Here is a 21,123-nt window from a genome sequence, read left to right as displayed (position 1 = left end):
TATAAAACGTCACCCCGCCAACTCCTTCCGAAGCCACTTACTTCTCTCACCGGCGTTTCCACATGGAAGATACCGTCAGCGATGTTTGGAGACAGGGATACGTTCCCATTGCCGGATTCCGTCCACCTGAAACCCCACAAGAACCCATGGAGTTTCTCTCACGTTCATGGAGTCCATCAGCTCTTGAAGTCTCGAAAGTTGTAGCTCCTCCTCCTTCATCGCTTTTGAAGACCAATGGAAGTGGTGTTCCGATTCTAGAAGAAATCTCTGGAGAATCAACAGAAGTCTCCATGGTTTCTGGGAATCCATTTTCTTTCGCTTCTTCTGCCACTTCTCAGCTCGTTATGGATCGAATATTGTCTCAGTCTGTAAGTCGGAAGAATGCGATATAATACTTGAAAGAATGATTTTTAATGGGTTTATTTAAAGTAGGTTTTTAATTTTCTTTGTTGTTTTTTCATTTGGTTTTGCTCTGATTGAAGCTCTGTTTCAGATTATTTTTTTTCGGATTTGGCTTATGGGGTTTTTCTCTTAAAGGTCTGTTTTTTTTAAATACTTTTTTTGGGTGAAAACAGGATTTTTAATGGGTCTATTCAAACTGGGATTTTAATTTCCATTGTTGTTCTTTTATTTGGTTTGTTGGGTTTTGCTCTGATTAAAGCTCTGTTTTAGATCTTTTTGGGATTTGGCTCATTGGGTTTTCTTCTGCTTGAAGCTCTGTTTTTTTATTTATTAAGGGGGATCTTTTCTTTTTATTTTCCAACATTTGTCGTGTTTTGGGAATTTGGGTTGGGGGGGGGGGGGTAATTTAACAGTTTTCTTTTTCAATCTTATTTACAAGAACAGAGTCTGGACTCTGGAATCCAGATTCCAGACCTGTTGTTGTTTTCTACAGTAGAATCTGTCAGTGTCACTCTCAAAAGTCACAAAACTAGAGAGGGTTCGTTTTAAAAAAATCTGGGTTTCTCATTCCATAAATTTGGATTTTATTTCTGCCAGTTCTTTTAGAGTTTAGATAAGTTCAAAAATCTGATAAAAAAATATTTATTATTAGAATTCTCTTTAGTATTTATTATTAAACATCACCTATTGAGAAGGGTATTTTTTTTGTAACTTTTCCTACTTGGTAAAAAATTTAATTCCAAAAAGGCTATGGAATGGGGATTTCATACTGATTATGTTTGTTTTTTTTTTTTTTTTCAAATGGGTGCAACATTTCTGGGTTTTATTTCCTAAAGTTTTGGGGAAAAAAAATCTGAAATTTGATCCGTAAAATCCTTATAAGTTATGGGTTTTTCTCAAATATGTATAACATTTCTGGGTTTTATCCGACAAGGTTTGTAAAAAAAATGAGGATAAAAAAACAGAATTTGATCCGAAAACTTCTTACAAATTATGTTTTTTTTTTTCTTTCTCAAATGTGTGCAGCAAGACGTATCGCCACGTACATCCGGAAGACTTTCACATAGTAGCGGCCCTTTGACCGGTGGTCAAAGCTGTGGGTCAACTACGGACAGTCCTCCAGTCTCTCCAAAGGAAATCGACGACGTTAAGGTGAGTTGTATTGTTGTTTCTTGACCGGATTTCAGACAATTCTATTGCCGGGATCTTACACACACTGTTTAAGTTGAATCGAAGAATATTTGATTTTGTTAGTATTCTGTTCGCTTTTACAGAAATAGAAAAGAGTCAGCAGGAAGGGACAAAGATATCAAATTTCTCAGCTTTTTCTACAACCGATCTTTCCCTCGTTTATGTACTTTTACAGTTTTACTTTTACTGCGAAATTGACGTCTTATGACCCAAATACCCTTCCCCTCCCCCCCCCCAAAAAAAAAAAAAGAAGATTTAAACACTGATTTCCTAAAGATTAATCCAAGTTTTCTAGGCATTAGTATATGGTTTCTTGGAAATTTCTATGACGAAATCGATCTAACCACACAGAGATTTACAAGATTCCATCAAAATTGATGTACATCTAGAGATTCACATCGATTCCAGTTACATATTACACCCTTCTACCGAGAGAAATATATACCACCAAGAAATGTAACTAAGGTATTACATATTATCACTGAAAGTATGAAAATAACTAAAAGCGCTCTTTTTGGTATTTTCTATTAATTTGTAGGTTTATCTCAATTTTTATACAATAATTAATATTTTGTACATTGTAGTGCTGATTATTTGTTTAATTGTGTAATTGCTCTCATTTGTTTAAGGGTATTTCCCAAATTTTATATAATAATTACTATTTTGTACATTTTAGTGCTAATTATTTGTTTAATCATGTAATTGTTCTCATTTGTTAAGGGTATTTCCATTCTCAAAATCAAGGTTTTTTGGATCATCTAAGTACTAGTGAATTACTAATTGTGATATATGAAATGATCATCTTCTCTTTATATCATGATAGAATATGATTTGATTAAATTTTATATAATTATTATAGTTTATTTTGAAGATGCTAGCTTGCTAAGTTGGCTAAAGTTTGTCAATATTGGTACCACCACCTGGATTCAAAACCCACCTTTGTCGTCTAATTAGTGACCACTAACCTTGTTTACTTAGAATATATATATACTATAGTTTGCTTATAAATTCTATTAGGGTTCATTGTAATTCAAATGAATCAATCAATCCAGTTTCTTTCTTGTTTTACTTGGCCTTAACCATTCGGATTCCCTTTTTGTATATTACAGTTTTGCCGTACAAACAAAGCCATGACAACCCAATACAAAGGTGGTGGTGGTGGTGGCGGCGGCGGCAATGGTGGTGCTAGTGGTGGTGGAACTAAGACCGTTGGGAGGTGGTTGAAGGATAGGAAGGAGAAGAAGAAAGAAGAAACCCGTGCTAACAATGCTCAACTTCATGCCACAGTCTCGGTTGCTGCAGTAGCTGCAGCCGTGGCTGCAATTGCCGCAGCCACAGCTACATCATCTGGCTCAGGAAAAGATGAGCAGATGAAAAAGACCGACATGGCGGTGGCATCAGCCGCCACATTAGTGGCAGCACAATGTGTGGAGGCAGCAGAGGCAATGGGGGTTGAACGTGAACACCTTGCATCCGTCGTTGGCTCTGCCGTTAACGTCCGTTCCCCTGGTGATATTATGACACTAACGGCTGCCGCTGCCACTGGTATGTACAAAATTTTCAAATTTTAGTGACTAAAATACCCTTTGGGTTTTGAATATTGTGTGATTGTTTCATGCTTTGTGGGTTGTAGCTCTACGTGGGGCGGCGACCTTGAAGACGAGGGCACTAAAGGAAGTGTGGAATGTAGCGGCTGTAACTCCAGTTGAGAGGGGTATGGGTGTGGGTAACGGTGGTTATAATAACGGTAGTTACAGTGGGGAAATTGCTCCAGAGGTGAATTTTTTTGGCATTTGCAGTCAAGAACTTCTAGCTAAGGGTTCTGAGCTCCTCAAACGCACCCGTAAAGGTATTTTTGTTGTTATTAACCATAGGGTGTTTTACCAAAATGATTGAATATATTGCAAAACTTACTGAATCGGTCATGTTTTTAATATTTATGAGAACATTCGTATACCCATTTTGTACCTTTTTTTTTTCATGCAAACCTACATTCAATTCAAGGGAATAAAAGATCATTTCATCTACTTGTCTATACATCATGTAACATATTTGTAAAGAATAAAACTAATTACGAAATCAGGTATCAGGGTATATGACTGTCTTTGTAAATGTCTAAAAAACATGGCTGGTTCAGGTATCTTTGCAAAATGCCTAACTGTTTTAGTAATTTCCCCTTACTTATATTGTAAAACTCCAATATTGTATGCTATGTTAACTGATGTTGCTAGGCTTGCATTTATATGGTTAGGAGCATTATATTCCTTTCTAATGTCTTTTTTTTTTATTTTTTTTTTATAATAATAATTTGCAGGTGATCTGCATTGGAAAATTGTCTCTGTTTATATCAATCGAATGGGTTATGTAAGTGCGGCTAATTGAACCCAATTTATTACTATTTTTACATCTTTTCTTTCTTAAAAGATTCACATTTTGTCATTTTTATGGTACATGGTGTGTATTTTACACCTCCCCTGTTGAATCTAACAGAATTATGTTTTTTTTTTTCTTTCCTTGTTGAGTGGTGAAAAATTAAACTGAGCTGTTCAATGTTTTTTCAACCAAATATTACAATTGAATCTTAGAATAAGTTGGACTTGTCACTAGCTTTAGTGATTTATTGTGCAATGAAGGTTGATTACAGTAAGACAGGATTAACAGAAGACATGGCTATAGAAATAATTAATTAATGATTAAACAAGATTAGTTCGATAAGACTTCTGATGATGATGAGTTTTATTGGGTTGTACTTTACAAGGATACCCTAAACTTTATATCCAAACAACTCCAATGTATCCATTAACAATATTGGGGCAACAATGTAATACTGCAACCATTACAACTTTTTCCCTCCTTTTGTTTGCAGGTGATGCTAAAGATGAAGAGCAGACATGTTGGGGGGACCTTCACTAAAAAGAAAAAGAGTAAGTCAATCATTATCTCTAATGTGAACAGAATTGGGAGGGAAGTCTTCCTAGGGATCAGAGAAAGGAGAAAGGCAGTAAAGCAAAAAAAAATACAAAAATACAAAAAGAAGAGAGAGAGCTTCTATTGCCACAATCAACTTTTATGAATAGGGGTGCTCTTAGAAAAGGTTGGTGTGGCAATAGAATCTCTATTTTAAAAAGGAAGAAAAGATGTTTATGATTTTTTATCTCATGAATTGTGCAGATGTGGTGTTGGAGGTGTGCAAGAACATGCCAGCATGGCCCGGTCGACACTTGCTCGAGGGCGGAGAGCATCGACGTTACTTTGGGCTGAAGACTGCAATGCGTGGTGTGGTCGAGTTTGAATGTAAAAACCAGAGAGAACACGACGTATGGACTCATGGTATATCTAGGCTACTCTCCATGGCAGAGGAGAGGAACAACAGACATCACACCTGAAACTATCCACCATGAGCCACACATGTCTCCATCACTTGGCCTATGAAGACTAACCAGATCTTTTGAACTTGGTGGGGGCCTAATGTTTGTCATCTAATGTAAAAAAAGAAGATAAATCATCTATAGAGTATCTTTAGTAGTGTGGGAATATTTTTTTGGGGGGTTTTGGTTTAAACTAGGAGAAAGTGGTACCCAATCATGCAAGAAGGCCATGTGATGTAACCATGCACTTTAACTTGCTTTGGAGAGAGAGAGAATCTGGGTCTATAGTGGTCAAAAAGAGAAGGAAAGGAACCAAATTTGGTTTAAAAACAAAGTCATGTACTGGTCCAAGTGAGGTGTAAATTCATGTATGGGTTCACTTTGTCTTGTTTTGAGAGCAAATATCTTGAAAATGATGATCTTGTTTGTTTATCTTTCCTTCCTTCTCTGTCTGATGTTATATTCATTTGGTTTCTTTTGAATTTTTATGAAGCTCTTTTGACTATCTGACCTATACTAGCTATGACTAATAGTATGGAATATGGTAGACCAACTATGGAAAATAATTCAAAGTGGTTCCACAACTAGGAACAACAACAGCACTTGTGGGGACTTCAATCTGAGACCCCCCACAAACTTGACCACTATTTCAAGTTGGCATGTGTAAGGGTAATTTGGGTATTATTTTGTTAGTACCAGTTGGAGGAATCTTTTGAACTATAATAATAAGAATAATGATTTTTCTTATGCCCCCGACATACACTCCCTGGTGTGACATTTGCTAGAATCGTAGATTTTTTTCCTTGAGATACACAACTGCACATATTTATTTTTGTTACTTTGAATTCTCATTCTCTTCATTTCAATTGTAAAATAGTTCAATTTCTAATTTTTTATGATGCTTTTTTACTTGCAACATAATTTAGTTTTTAATGAACACCGAAGCAAAGAGATCGAGGGAATATTTCAATTTCAATTGGATCAATCAAAGTATCGATTGATGTCGGGGGACTGCATATGCCTTGGAACCCACGAGACATCATCACACATAAACTGTTTTTGGGTCATTATGATCGTAAAAATATTCTCGAAAAAGATTCAAAGTGTGGAATCTCCAATTATCCAGGATAAGTTGATTTTTGATTAATTGAACATAAACAAGAAAGGGGAAGGACAAGAAGTTGTACTAGTGGCTAAATATCCTCCAACATTTGCAACTTTATACTGTGGAGTTCTAACTCTAGACTCGTTAACCCAACAATCCAACGAGACTAAAAGAAAAAAAAAAAAAAAGTTAGAAGTTAACTCAATGAGTTGGTTCCATCAAATTTTGGGATTGAGTTACCTCCAAATCCAATTGAATTGAGTTGATTAGACCTAGTTTAGAGCCAACTCAATGAGTTTTAAAAATTATTATGTGTCAATTGGGCATGTTGGCCCTCAAATTGGTTTTCACCTACTTGAAACAAAAGGGCAGGTCCTTGATCTTGAGTCCACATCGTAGGGTGGGCTCATACTTCTCAAATATTGAACAAATCAAGTACATGTGGGTAATTTTTTTTTACCCTATGTCTCGAACCTTAAGAGTAATTTATTTTGACCTTAAAATATGAAAAACAAGATAGAATTTTCGAAGTAGAAGATGGGATTTTTTGAATGAAAATTATAGGTTTCTATAGAGGGATTAACACAAGGTTGAAAGGATGAATTGAAGGAGAGGTTAAATAGATTAAAATCAATTTTTATTTTATTTTATAGAAGCTGAAAATTTTGTATATAAGTGATTTTATGACGAAAAATGAAGGGTTTACTGGTTGAAGATGAGGGTATTTAGGCTATCTTTTGTTAGTGTAGAAAAGAGGAATAAGAGAATGCTGACTTGTCATTAGTTTGAAAACATATGGGTATCTCTAATATTTACCAAAATGTGGAGGGATGCCCAAAAATAGCCAATATATGGGGGGCTTTCAAAGGCCATATACAAAACCAAACGTTGTGCCAAACATTTTTCGATGTATGGGTTAGAAGTTACGGAATGGGCTGATTTTTTATGTGAATGCCTCGCCAAAAATTAGCATATTTTGAAACTTTTAAACCGATATATTGAAAATGTTTAGCACAATGTTTGGTTCTCTTTAGAGATCAATTGAATCTCGAACTCGACACTTTTCAAACACAATATGTTATTTTTATGTATTTGATCGATAACATAAACACAATTTTCTTATGGAGAAAAATGTGTGGTTTTATCTACTAGTTTGATTTAAATCGTTTAACTGACAAATTATTTTTATTATTTTTTAACTAAGTGATTGATAAATTACAACTTCAATGTTATTCAAAATAATTAAACTTGAGAATTCTTAATTATTAACATATATTTTTATTTTAATAATTATCATTTTTTTATACAAGAAGGTAGATTAAAAGTTGCTCTGTTACAAGATCAATTTTTATTTAGATAATATAAATATTTAAATTGGGAAAAATTATTTTTTATTAAACAAATAAAAAATTTGTTAAAATTCAGTGATTTTTATTAGAGAGCATTTTGTTTGTTTTTTGTTTTCTAAATTTCTAATTTTTGGGTTTAGGATTTTATGAGCATATTTATGATTATAAACAAATAGTGAAATTGTATTGACCGAGTGTTATAATGTTTTGTAATGTTGAAATTATAATTTAAGCCAAGTCTCCGTAATGGTAAAAGGGGCAAGTCACTAGTTTGAAAACATAAAAACATTTCAAATATCCACTAAAAATTTAGGGGCACGTCATCTCTTTGAAAGCAAAGGACTATCTCAAATATTCACCTAAAAATTGAGAGGGGCGAACGAGGTCGCAATGGGCTTGTCATTGGTTTAAAGACACATTGTATCTTAAATATTTAGGAAATATTTAATGATTTTGTAACTCAACCTGACAGGATAATTGAAAAACTCAATTGACGTATACTTTGCAAGAGTCATAGATTTTTTTCCTCGCAATACATTGCTGCACATCCCAATAAAACATGTGCAGTTGTGTATCCCGAGGAAAGAATCTATGATTCTTAAACATGCCACATAAGTGAGTTTTTGAGTTATTCTGCTAGGTTGAGTTAGAAAATAAGCAATCTAAGAAAATAGAAGGCCCCAAAAATTTGAGAGGGGGCAATTGCACCCGCTCAATGTTTGATTATTTACATATAATAGTCGGGGGTCGGAATTGGTGATTCTTGTAAAGACGTTAAAATTCGGTGATTGAAACACCAAATCCAAGTATCGAGCTAAAACACACGTCAAAAAAACTTAAACAAATCATGATAGTTGGTCTCATCTTTTAATTGTGTGAGTTTTGAAAATCCTGAGAGGAATTTTTTTTTTCCACAGCTTTAATGTGATATTCATAGATGTCTTTCCCTAAGATACAAGTAAAAAGCATCTACAGTTATGTGAGCATCTCACATCAGAAATGTGAGAATTGCAGTAAATCCCAATGTCACCCCACCATTACTCATGAATTTTTTATGTTTTATCACGAATTAATGGGAACCCAACCCATAATTAATAAGTAAGGATCCAGAACAGTGTCTTGTACCTAACCAAGGTTTTGTCACAATGGCATTTTTTTTTTGGTTTTGTGACCCTTTTTTAATCCTATGGACCTAAGCTTTTGAAAAAGAGTTTAAATCCAACAATTAGAAATCATTCTTTTAAGACACTTATATTATCAAATTTGTATGTAGATTCATTAAGAGATGGACCATACAGGCATGAGTCCTTTAAAAAAATAAAAAATAAAAAATAAATAAATGCCACGTGGCATAAAATCGGGTGTCATCTGAACTTGATTAGGTACGGGTCACCGTTCTAAATTACGACTTCTAACCCAAAGACATATCACCACGTGTACAGGGATCAAGGAAAATCCAATACATGTCACCTGATGCTATTGGTACAAGCTTAGCAGATAATTATGATAACAGCCCTATTGGTACGCCAAGAACTCAACCCTCGTTCTTCATTCTACAAACAGGTCGTTTTTCTCAAATCTCTTAGTTTTTCAAAAAAAAAAAAAAAAAATTTTGTCGAATTTCTGTTATTTAAATTAAAACATTTCTTCTTCTTCTTTTTTATTTTTTGAAAAAAATTGTTTTTTTTTTTTTTTGCTAGGGTTTTGTTGATCTTCGTATTCTTGTTTCTTTCAATAGCCGAGACTGCGCGAATTTTGCAATGTGAATTGGAACCCCTTGAATCAGCCAAAAAATAAAAAATAAAAAATCGCAAAGTTTGAAAACTCGGCCAAGTCACCGTATTGGGTTGATTTTAATGTGTGTTTTTTTTTTTTTTTTCCACGTATATAAACCATCTTTCAAAACTTAAATTAAATGATTGTGATTGATGATAAATCAGATTTTGTTATTATATAATCTATTGATTTAGTTCATAAGGTTAGCATGCTAACTGTTTGATCAATTTCCTAAGAGATGTTTCAATAATAATTTGGACTGAATTCTTTACTACTTAGTAGAGAATGAGAAAGTCGATATGAAGCCTAATGTATTTGAAGATAATGGGTAATGATAGACAAATTATCCAACAGTGAAATACCCAACACTTACAACTTATACTATTTTAAATAAATAGAATTTCTACAAATTTGGTTAATCTTCTTAATTTTCTTAATCTCCATTGTTGACATTGCAGGTTGAACTAGATTACTGGTAATTTTCTACAATTGGGTTATTCGTGGAGTAAATATTCCACGTTGAAATAGTCGTCACAATCTCTCTCACTCCTATCGATGAAAATGTATGTTCTTCTTATCATTTTACCGTATGTTATTTTCTATTAATGGGTTCACTTCCTTTATTGTGAAAATTCATAGTTTTTTTTTTCTTTGATAATTACACTTACATAGATTAAATTGAACATGAACTTGTGTAGCAAACAAGCCAATGCTGGGGCCCTTACCAATTTTGAAATACTAGATTTTTTACGATGTAGAGGAGCCTCGACAGATCCTACACGGGTCATCGCCCAGGTTTCTCCGTCTGAGTTCCAGGTGGGACATATTTTTATGGGAGGTGGGCAATTTATGTTTTTGGTTGATGTAAGAATTAGTGTTTCTCATGAAATTAATCTTCACCTAATTGTGCATGTTAGGTTTATGATTATTTGGTCCAAAGTGCCGCTTGCAATCAAACGAGAGAAAGTATCAATGAGTTCTTGACTAGATGTGGAAAGTATAATCTTGCTAAGGCAGAGAAGCTGAATATCATTAATATTAGGCCGTCGTCTCTGGTTGAAATTGATCCGGTAACTTTTATTTGAGAATTCCTTTTTTAAGTGATCTGTTCTTGTTATAAGTTTTGTGAATATAAAATTGAATCTATCAAAGCATGCTTACTCTGGTTGATGAATACTTATTTAATGTTCTTTTTATATAGTTTTTAACTTTTTGTTTTTCAGTTCATATTGTCATCCTGTACATGTAATGGAACATGTGTATAGTAGTCGGAAGAACTTTATAAAACTAGAATGCAATCTAGAAAACATTATGGCAATGTCCACACACACATATGTTATGTGGGTAGAGTTGGTGAGACAAAAATTTGCAGGGCCACTGAAATGTTAGGCGTTTTGGTGGCTTATCACATAACTTTTTGGGTATGAACTATCAGGTAGTATGACCTGATTGCAAGTGGTAACACCTATCCAATGGGTTCAACTTCTTTCATACCGAAGAGTAGTTGTGTGGGTGTGTGCATGCGTGGGTGGGTGGGTTGAGAAACATTTGAATCATGGGTGTGTGCGTGTGTGTGCATTTGTGTGTGATCTTGAAGACATGGTTCTTGAAAGAAGTGAATGGAGGAACATGATTTGTTTTCTGCCAATTATACCTTTGATGATGATGATGGTGATTTGTGTAATCTTGGATATGAGGAATCTTAGTAAGTCTTGTTGCGAGGCAGTGTTATACACATGTGGAGTAACTATATGCATCTTAAAGCAACATTGAGGCACCACGGATTCAGTCTGAACTTGTACTTAAAAAAGAGAAGGTACATATGTAGCACCATGTCATCGATCCCTTCTAAGGATTGGTCTCTTATACCAAAACTTTGATTACCATGACTGTCTGGCCTTCTACATTCATTTGGATGATCAAGAAAAATAAGATCAAGGGTCCCAGAAATGGACTAGATAGATACTTAAAGATCAGCTGATTGCAACGACCTTCTAGCATAATCGATGGGGATATTAGAGATCATGGGCCTAACCTGTTTGGATCAGATTTTAGTTTTAAGATTTTGTTTTAGGTATTGAACTTTAGTTATGGGCCTATTTTTATTTTTTTTTAAAAGATCATTTTTTCAATATAAAAAAAATCCTTCCAATTTTTTTTTTTTTTTTTGACCTTCATCACCATCTAATTAGCCTTTCCACCACCCTTCCCAAAGTAGAACAACTATAGAATCAGACAAATCTAGGTTGTCCTACATCAATAAGAGATCCAGTTAGAGCCATTCCATGCCCCTGCATATGTGTGGTTTACCGTTTGGTTCACGTTACTTAGTGGCTACCCTAAAACTCCAAAGTACATAATTTGTTTTTTTTACTTCAATTGAATTGATACTTGAGTTTTTATAAATAGATCAATTGGTTTCAGTTTAGAAATCCTAATTTAATGTATGGTGGTGGTGTTCCATGTTGGCAGATTATAGAGGAATGTGATAAGCGTATGGGAAGTGAAGAAGTTGAAGAGTTGGTGGGTATGGTCGTTGAAGTGTTGCCACCGCTTCCAACAAAACCTGGAGAGACAGATGAGGAGGATAACGAAGAAGCTCCAGATCAGGAACCCATGGAAGCAAATTAAGGTCATCACTGTACGTCGTTTGCCATCTAGAAACCAATTCAAAACAATACTGATCATATAGTAAGCATATTATGTTCTTATAAATTATAACCGTGTTGAATTTATAATATGAATTACGGTTTTATTATTATTTTTAAATATATTATTTGCTTGTTTTCTCAAAGGGGTTATTATCACCGAGGTTATGAGATAGTTACTATCATTCAATTTACTAAAATTTTCAGCCAAGAAAATCCCATTGCCATCCATGGAATCTTGGTCATGACCCTCCTTCTCACACTTCAGTAGAGTGGAGATGAATATGTTTCTTTGTATGGTTTTCGCTTACTTGGAACGTCGTAATATACGACTTTTTTTCCAATCTTGGATACAATGTGACTGGTTTCATGTTTGAAATTCAAAAGTAAATAATTCTCATCCTGAAATCCACAATTGGTGATTCCTTGCCATTACATATGAACATAAAAATGGGCTTGTACATAAAGCTAAGCCCATTATCTAATATATTTCAAGTTTGTTTATCATTCAAGGGGCCCATGTTGGTAAAAGGGCTGCTGTATAGCAAAACTAAGGACGATGCTATCATGCTCCCAGGGTCATTGAAATTGAGTAGAAAACCAATGTGGAACATCCCAAAATTCCATGTGTCACAATGTTATTGGCCCACTGACCCGATGAGTTTTCAATCCATCTCTTGCAAGATTATGCTTAACTAATATCTACTTGATTCATGATTTTTAAGCATTGGATTTGAGCACTTAATTGTGGGTCAAGCCCAACCTAAGCTATGATGAAAAATGCTCAAATCGAATGGTTATAAATCATCAATCAGGTTGATTTATTGTATATAGGACCACCATAAGCCATGCCATTCATTTATGGGCAAGAGAGTCCCTTCCCCAGCCACACCCTCGAAAAAAAAAAGGCCTAACATTGGGGCCACCACTAGTACATCACAAGGACGGTCTAACAAAATAGTCTTACATGCAGAGTGGGTTATGGACCATTTGACATACCCAACCTAGGAGGCAACCTACCATGCTTCCCTACCACCCACAAAGCTGTAAGGACCTATGGTTCTTGCCTTCCAATCAAATTCAATGATGTCCCTATTTGGACCATTTGATTGGTGAGCCCCACTTATTTCATGTAATGTATCCATAATGGGATCAAATGATCTATATGGGCAAATTTAACCTAGTAGAGTAAATGAAAAGGAGTTACTACTGTCATACCAACTTTTACCAATTCTTAAATGATTTATGTAAGAATTGATGTGACATTTGTAAAAATTGGTGTGGTAATCACAACTATCATTAAAACTTCTCATTCGTCTTTCATACCTCTATATTTGTTGATTGCCCATTTATAGATATTTGCGTTCTTGGGTGTGTCTCATTGGGTGCCACAACATTGCAATTGCCTAACCTATTGTGACACATTCTTTAGTTGGTGTGTCCACTCAAGAACTTGAATCTACGTTATTGGCTCATTGTCGCTCTTAGTTGTTCCCTATGGATTGTGGGTCAGGAAATATTTGTGCTATAAGATGACTAGTAAAAGTGTCATATAAATCAAGAAATAAATATAATTATTTTTTTAATTATATATTTTTACTTGTACAACAGATGATTTTTCATCCAAACACATTATGAGTGATTGGGATACAATTAGATAAATTGATCTGATTTTGCTGTCTTGACCCATTAAAAGGTGAACCAACATTTTAATGCCAAGTGGGTCAGAGATGAAATGTGCTAATGATCATGCACAGTTTTGGGGTTGCGAAGGATTGATAGATAGATACAATGAATGTGAGGTATCATACCACCTAATTCTCAAGCAACACTAACAACACTGTCAACTCAAATCACTTCATATCAAACATCAAGGATTGATTATAGTAGAGAACCTCTCTCTCTCTCTCTCTCTCTCTCTCTCATATTGTGAAATTTGAAAGTTGATGGAAGACCCCACAAGTGGGGGGGATTCGAATATCTTTAACTGAGAATCCTACCATCTAATCTTTGAATGCCAGCTGCCTCACCTAATCCATAAAACAAAGAAAATAAAAACGTCAGTTCTCGTGAAGAGACAGTAAAAACAGAGAGAGCACATGTGGTGATGGAGAGAAATCCCATAAATCTTTCAATCTCTCTCTCTCTTCTTTTTCTTTTTGAAAAAAAACAAACTATAATCCGTAGGTTTTGCAAATAAATGGGTCCCACTCTACAATAAAAAAATTGCAGCTTTACCAAATCTTTCGGGCTCACTGATTCATTAACTTTAGGCCCATGTTGTTGTTTGTGGACTGTACAACAAATGTCAACTTGATTGATGATCCATATCGATTCAATCAGGCCCAAAAGGTTATACATTGGGTTTAACAATCAAAACCCACCATAAATTGTCGAACAATCTTATCTTGGTACAATTTGTGGACTCATGAAAATTGACTCATATAATAATGAGTCAAGTTGGAATGACTCAAGATTGTACCTCATATCACACATCCTGATGTGTGAAAGTGTGTCCTGTTGAAAAGCATCTATGATTCCTACGTACTTTCGATTTGAGGTACAATTTGAAGTCACTTCTGAATTATTCTATAATAATATATGCAATCCCATTGTTAAATTATGAAATCAAGAGATCAAGATAAAGCACTTATCCTGAGAAAATATTGCTTATCCTTAGGGTTAATCCTGGCCTTTGTATTTTGGATTTTCAATTTTAACAATTGGGATTGAATATTTAGTCCAGGGATACCAAACAATTTCTAATTGAATTTTAATGGCAGGGATTTGCTAGTTGAATAATTCAAATTAATATATTTGACAAAAACTTCAATTCTTAAATGACAAGAATCAAATAGATTTGCTTGTTTGTAAGAACACTTTAGGAATAACCATATGTGGAACAATATAATTTTGACATTAGGGTGTTAAGGGTGTCAGAACGGACGAAGATAAGAATAATTTGTCAATGAGAGATATTTCGATGAGAAAATCTTAATAAAGCTCTTAGACAATTGTTTTTATCATTTGAAGTAAAATGCGAATTAAATTAAATAACTAAGGTCATTTGTGTTGTGTAATGTCTTGTATTCTATTGCGCTACAAAGAGCTACAGGGGTGCAAGGGGCAATTTAACATATTTTGATAACTCTCGGTTATATAAATAGAGATTTTTATGGGTGTAAAACTAATGAGAAAATAATTACTGTTCTTGTTCTGTTCTGTGAATGTAGGCACACTATCGAACCACATAAATCCCTGTGTTTTGTGTGATTGTGTCATCTTTTCCTATTTCGTTCTTTCCCAATATGTGCAATTTTCAATGCAGATTTCTGCTTTGATTAATAGTTTTTGCCTCGTCCTCGTTTCGTCCCATAATTAAGCTATCAATAAAACAAACATAAAAAGGAGATTGTCACTTCCCGTGTAACTACTTATTAAAGCACATGTAAAACGCACGGTCAAAATCTTATTCTTGAGGCCTCAAAAAGGTTAGAAGCTAACAAACTTCTATTAATCAATTGACTAATGAGTCGTGCTGGGGTGACACAGTATTTATTGTGATTCTCACAATTCTGATGTGGACATGCATACATAACCGTAGATGATTTTTACTCGTATCGTGAGGAAACACATATATGGTTATATATACATCCCACGTCAAACTTGTGAGAATCACAGTAAATATTTTTTGTCATTTCAACATTTTCCTTGACTAATAGTTAATGAAAATCATGCTTAGAGCAAAAGGCAACCATGCAGTTCAATTTAAAAATGCGACATAAATTCTTGGACAAGGACAAACATCAAAATAGTGGGCTCTTTGGAAAGGGGTAAAAAAAAATGCCCTTAGAATGTTCAAATCTATTAATAATGGATTGAAATGTTATGAGACATCTCTGGTAGAATCCAATTAATGTGTGGCCCATTGACCTATACGTTTTAGGTTTTTAACTTACACAAGGATTCTATATTGTAGAGACTTCAATAATTAAGGATAAATCCCAATTATATTAGAACTACAAGTACTCTTTAAGTCTTAGAAGGAAACCATGATGAATATGAATCCTTCTTAAAGAGGCTCTCTAAGCCCTATATTCTCACCTATATTAGTGGATCGGCACCCCATAATAGGCAAGCACAAAACGTGTATAACAAAGAAGAGATTTAGAACTTTGAATCGTGGTAATCTCCATCAATCTCTTAGGCTGAACCAATATAGAAAGGGAAGAGAATGTGAGTTTGAAAATTAGAGAACAACGAGGATTTACACACATCAAATTGCAAGTACATGGATTGAGAAAGCCACACCTTTAGTATATTTATTTATTGATTTAACTTATGACACAAGGTAAATACCCTAATCTTTAATCTTTAAGAGCATGAATAGATTTCTTGAAATATATATATATATGGGAAATGTTCAGTAACAAACATTTTGACAAACATTTTGGCAAAACATTTTTCAAAATATGGGTTAGAGGTTTTGGATTTGGCTGATTTTTGATGAGGATGATCTCTATGGTGAGGAGATCATCATCACCAAAAATCAGCCCATTCTAAAACTTCTAACCCATCAAAAATGGTTTACAAAAAATGGACGGTCCACAATTTTTCAACTTGTAAACATGGGGCTAGAAGTTTTGGAATGGGCTGATTTTTGGTGAGGATGATCTCCTCACCGTAGAGATCATCCTCACCAAAAATCAGCCCATTCCAAAACCTGTAACCCATGTATTGAAAAATGTTTTGCCAAAATGTTTGTTGCTGAAAGGGACCCTATATATATATATGATTATTGATCTTGAAAAACTATAGACTAATAGTTATGTGGATAGAGCTTTATTATGGATTGAATCTCACAATCTCTAGTTTTAGAATGTATATAAAGATGCAAAGTGACATCAAATGATTGAAGTTGTAAATCTATTAGTGAAGTGTTATTTATTTTAAATAGAAGTGTTTTTTTTTTTCTTTGTCATCCAAGAAACAAACATGTATAATCCTACTCATTGATGGAGTCATAATTTTTCTTCATGGCTCTATAAAGAAAAAAAGAAACTTGGGTGAGAAGGAATTTAAATTTATGAAACTTCCACCTGTAAAGAAACAAATGCAACCTATCACAGCGCGCGCGCGCGCACACACACACACACACACACACACATATATACACATGTTGATGAAATTGTATAAGAAAAAAAAAGTACACATGTAAAGCACATGTCCACAACAACACAACAAAACCTTATCCCAAACATTTGAGGATGGCTAAATAAGTCGTGATCCTTTACTCAATTCTATTCAAAGTTAAGTCTTCTGTTGTTCAGAGTGAGCTTAATATCTACTTTCATTGGCTCAAGTTTTTTGGGTTTTCCTTATTATGAAAATCAACAAGAAATATCAAGCACACAATTCAAAATCAATAAGAAATGCAAATAAAGAGATTAGGAGATTCTCCCTATTTTGGGTTATGTCATTGGAGACGATTGATTTTCTTCACTGTAACGACAAAGGAATTCACCGTTCTCCATTATCCAGTTTCTTAAATTTGTTCTCACAATTAAAAATCCTAAGTTTAAGTTTTTTTTTTCATAGGTAAGCATGTTTTTATCGAGTTAAGTACTTCAATGCTGGTGGGATTTGAAATCAAGTCTTTGATATCGTTACCTAAAGACTTTACCAACTAAACTAGATGGTACCTGCAAAAAAAAAAAAAAAGGATGCAACACAAAGACTTCTCAGGAGGTAACCCATACTAGTACTACCTTCGCCCAAGCACACTTGATTAGGAAGTTCTAAGTTTAAGTTATACATGAATATTTCGATATGATTACATAATTACCCACCAATACAAGTAATTTCCATTGTGCCTCCATAAAATTTCAGCCAAGGACTTCCCCCACCCGTGATCAAAATTTTTTTTTTTCCAATGATAGGTGTATGGTACATTCCAACTAGGGTTATCAATATTTATTTTGACAATTTTATTTTTAAAATTTTGGATATGTGAAGGCTTCTCTCCCCTTCAAAGTTAGTAGATATTAAATAAAATTCTTCAAGCTTCCATGTAACCTTCGTATTCAAGCTTAAAGTGAAACACCTTTTCTTAAAGTTTATTACTTGTAACATTTAACATTAACTCATCTTTTTTATTTGAACAAACTATGATTATATATATATTATTAAAGCTTTTGTAGATAATGGGTTGTGTTTGGAAGGGAAAAAGCTTTACAATGATTCATAAAGGTTATTCATATTTTGTGATAAAAAAATATTTATATGTAATGATAGAATTCAACTATCACTCAAAGGTGTTTTTATTCTCATTCCAAGTCTTCATAATACATCCGTGTAGTATTAGTAGAAGTTGGTGTGGCAATGGTAACCCTCGTGTTTAATTCATTAAGAAATTAAGAAAATATGGTTGTAGTCTATTTAGGTGTTCATAAGAAATTTTTATCAATAATTCATCTCATTAATGTGGTAATAAACATGTTTTATATATTGAAAATAAATAAATAAATAAATATATATATATATTTAAAAAAAAATTATTGAATAGAGTAAACGATTGATGGATGGAATGTCCATTAATTAGGATTGTACACTTTGATAAGACTTAAAGTGGTACAATCCAACAAAATAATAAAACAAAAGAGACAAAGATGTGACTGTTTAATTGTGACTTAAGTAAGGCTGTTCCGAATTAGATATGAGCTCTTCGCACCATTAACTATTTGAAGCATTTAAAGACTGACACCCCTTAGAGAAAATTAATTTTAAATTTAATAAGATTGGGTTTGAAAATGTCGTTGGAACGTACTTTTACAAGTTTGATTTGAAAAAACATAAAGTAGATGTAATGCAAAAAGACATAGAAAATGTACTTTTATGACTTGATGAGTTTTTAATTGACACTAAAGTTGGCTCATTAATTTTTGGGGTTGAATCATCTTAAAATCAAATTAAATCAAGTTAATTCATTCAGTGTGAAGTTTAGTCAAGTTTTAAAATAGTTATAAACTATGCTAGAAACCAACCCATTTTTCAAAGTTTGCTTGGCACAATGACTCAGTAAAATTCATTTTCTCATGATCATATTTTTGAAAAGTTCACATTCCCTTAAAAATAAATTCTTTGTAATTGAACAAATCCATTATAGAGTGGTGCTAAACTCATTTATATAAAATTGTATAGGATCAATTGCATACATAATCTTAGCTCTACATGTATTAGGATGAGGTGAAGTTATGTTTCATTCAAACGTGGTACCTCTGATCGATAATCTTCATACTTAGATGATGAGAGTATAATCAGTGCTTAGAACCTTTGAACAATTCCAAATCGTTCAACTTAATCGCAAATCAAAGATACACGTTATTATAAAGAGGATTCACATTCTTTAACTGTTTGAGAAGATCATGAAATTGGATATCCTCATACTCTGTGATGGTAGAATAGAGATAATGTGAGAAGGGACAATTATTATGAGTGGATAGGGGATTTTTGAGTCTTCTTGAATATGAGAGTTATGGCTCTATTTATTCTACTAACTTAAGTATCGAAAAATCTTTGATAAATATCACATTAAAGTCTTAAATTATTAAAATAAAAAATTTAAGACAAAGATAATTAATCGAAAAAAGATCTTTTCAATAATTATACATATTACAAATATATACAATATAATAGCAGAATAAGTCAAATTGAATATTATTGGGCTTAACCCTACCTAAATTTAATGGATAGAAACAATTTAACCTCGACCCCACCAGTTCTGTGGCTCAAAGTCAAGTTCTCAGGGGCAGGGTGTGTAAGGTCAACGCGCGAGTGGACCAAATTGAAGACTCCATTGCCCTAGACAAGATGTGTGTTTTTGTGTGTGTGGTGTTTTACTATCAAAAAGAGAGAGAGAGAGAGACAGAGGTCCAAAGAACGCCATTTAAATATCCTAAATTAGCCACTAATTTAGAAACATGCAGTGGGTCTCTGGGTCCGCGCTAACACCAATAATCTGTAATTCCTGTCGCCATTTTCCAACTCAGGAGAGAGAAGAAGGTTTGCTAAACTTGTGGAGCTTAATTAGACCATTTAAAATAATAAAAAAAACACTAACCCTATTTATCTATACTGGAAATGTTTTTTACTGTCCAAATTAAAATAGGTAAAAAGTAAAAAAAAAAAAAAAAAATACAATCAGAAATAATCTCTCTTCTCCAAAATGCAGTCGTCTTAATTACAGTCTTCTATCCTCTCTCTTCATAATGACACAAAATACAGTAACCTCTTTACCGATCAGCTTGTAAACCCAACACAACCCCACACAATGAGAGAGAGAGAGAGAGAGAGAGAGATGCTTGTAATAAACTCAGTTAAAATTACATTTCCCATGTCTCCCGTCTCTTCCAAGCAAATCAATACATACATAGAAGAACACGTATAAAAAACCAGAAATCCAAAAAAAACAAATACAAAGAGAGAGAGATGGGTTTTACTTTGGTTTCTTGTTCTAAGGCATGAAAAGCTTATTCCCACATTTGCAACGCCAAGCTTCAGGATAGTATTCAAGAGGTATAGTTAAACCTGGTTGTATCGGCACGTGCACAGCCTTACACGGTGAACACCTCCCACATTTGGATCGGCATGTGGGTGGAGACGATCCTGGTCCACCCAGTCTTCTCCGAGTCAAAACTCCCTCCAAATCCAATGCCTCCGACCACCCACTACTACTTCTCGTCTCCTCCCTCACTCCAACCAATCCACTACCTACCACTAAAACAGACAAATAAGAACGAGTTAGACTCGGTGAGTTCGATTAACGAGTATTGGTTTTATTTATTTATTTTCCTTACCGAGTTTACGAGTTGTTGTAAAAATGTTGGCAGAAGCAGAAGCCAAGAAGAGAAGAACAAAGGCGGTAACAACAGTGATTCCGTGGTGGTGTTGGCGTAGGACGCCCATTATGCGCACGTTAGCAAGGACACAAGAGGTTAGAATTTAAAGCTCAAGAAAGACTCTTTGCTTGAGATCGAAGAAGCTTTGCTATTATTGCGATGGCGTGTGAGTCCAAGTCAAACAAACAGTAAAATACACCTTTCAACCGCTGATTATCATCGAGATTCGTACTCATTTTTTTCCCCCCTCTCCTTTTCGATTGAAGACAGCAAAAGCGGTGTTTTCGACGAGTAGGACCCGCCACACATGAGGGAAATTTATGAGTAATGAAAAGGTCCCTTGTTTTTGTGAATTATTACAAACTTTGCCATTACGTACTTTTTGCG

At 34.1% G+C, this 21,123-nt stretch overlaps 3 protein-coding genes across 4 annotated transcripts; 2 read left to right on the top strand and 1 right to left on the bottom strand.

The window, feature by feature from the left end:
• The first annotated feature begins 8 nt into the window (after positions 1–8).
• Positions 9–5,393, top strand: LOC147395711 (VAN3-binding protein-like). Its single transcript, XM_086451500.1, has 7 exons — positions 9–368; positions 1,429–1,554; positions 2,703–3,138; positions 3,227–3,442; positions 3,908–3,957; positions 4,460–4,517; positions 4,765–5,393. Exons 1-7 carry the CDS (start codon positions 63–65, stop codon positions 4,977–4,979), a joined length of 1,407 nt encoding a protein of 468 aa, XP_086307626.1. The 5' UTR covers positions 9–62; the 3' UTR covers positions 4,980–5,393.
• A 3,405-nt stretch (positions 5,394–8,798) lies between these two features.
• Positions 8,799–11,985, top strand: LOC147395710 (RNA polymerase II, Rpb4, core protein). 2 transcript variants are annotated; one of them, XM_086452681.1, is made up of 5 exons: positions 8,799–8,936; positions 9,650–9,754; positions 9,890–10,007; positions 10,109–10,261; positions 11,664–11,985. In XM_086452681.1, exons 2-5 carry the CDS (start codon positions 9,747–9,749, stop codon positions 11,820–11,822), a joined length of 438 nt encoding a protein of 145 aa, XP_086308807.1. In that variant the 5' UTR covers positions 8,799–8,936; positions 9,650–9,746; the 3' UTR covers positions 11,823–11,985. The 2 variants fall into 2 exon arrangements, with proteins under 2 accessions (XP_086308807.1, XP_086308806.1); XM_086452680.1 differs by having other exon boundaries at positions 8,828–8,978.
• Positions 11,986–20,064: 8,079 nt separating this feature from the next.
• LOC147395709 (EPIDERMAL PATTERNING FACTOR-like protein 5) lies at positions 20,065–20,902 on the bottom strand. The gene is made up of 2 exons (XM_086451409.1): positions 20,695–20,902; positions 20,065–20,614 (listed from the first exon to the last, which is right to left on the bottom strand). Exons 1-2 carry the CDS (start codon positions 20,801–20,803, stop codon positions 20,352–20,354), a joined length of 372 nt encoding a protein of 123 aa, XP_086307535.1. The 5' UTR covers positions 20,804–20,902; the 3' UTR covers positions 20,065–20,351.
• Between the last annotated feature and the right edge of the window lie 221 nt (positions 20,903–21,123).

The sequence above is a fragment of the Akebia trifoliata genome, chromosome 8 (genome assembly GCF_017979445.1).
Source record: "Akebia trifoliata isolate Shusen 1 chromosome 8, ASM1797944v1, whole genome shotgun sequence".
Classification (NCBI taxonomy): Eukaryota; Viridiplantae; Streptophyta; class Magnoliopsida; order Ranunculales; family Lardizabalaceae; genus Akebia; species Akebia trifoliata.
The sequence above is the reverse complement of the archived record's forward strand: the minus strand, read 5'-3'. Positions and strand labels throughout refer to the sequence as shown.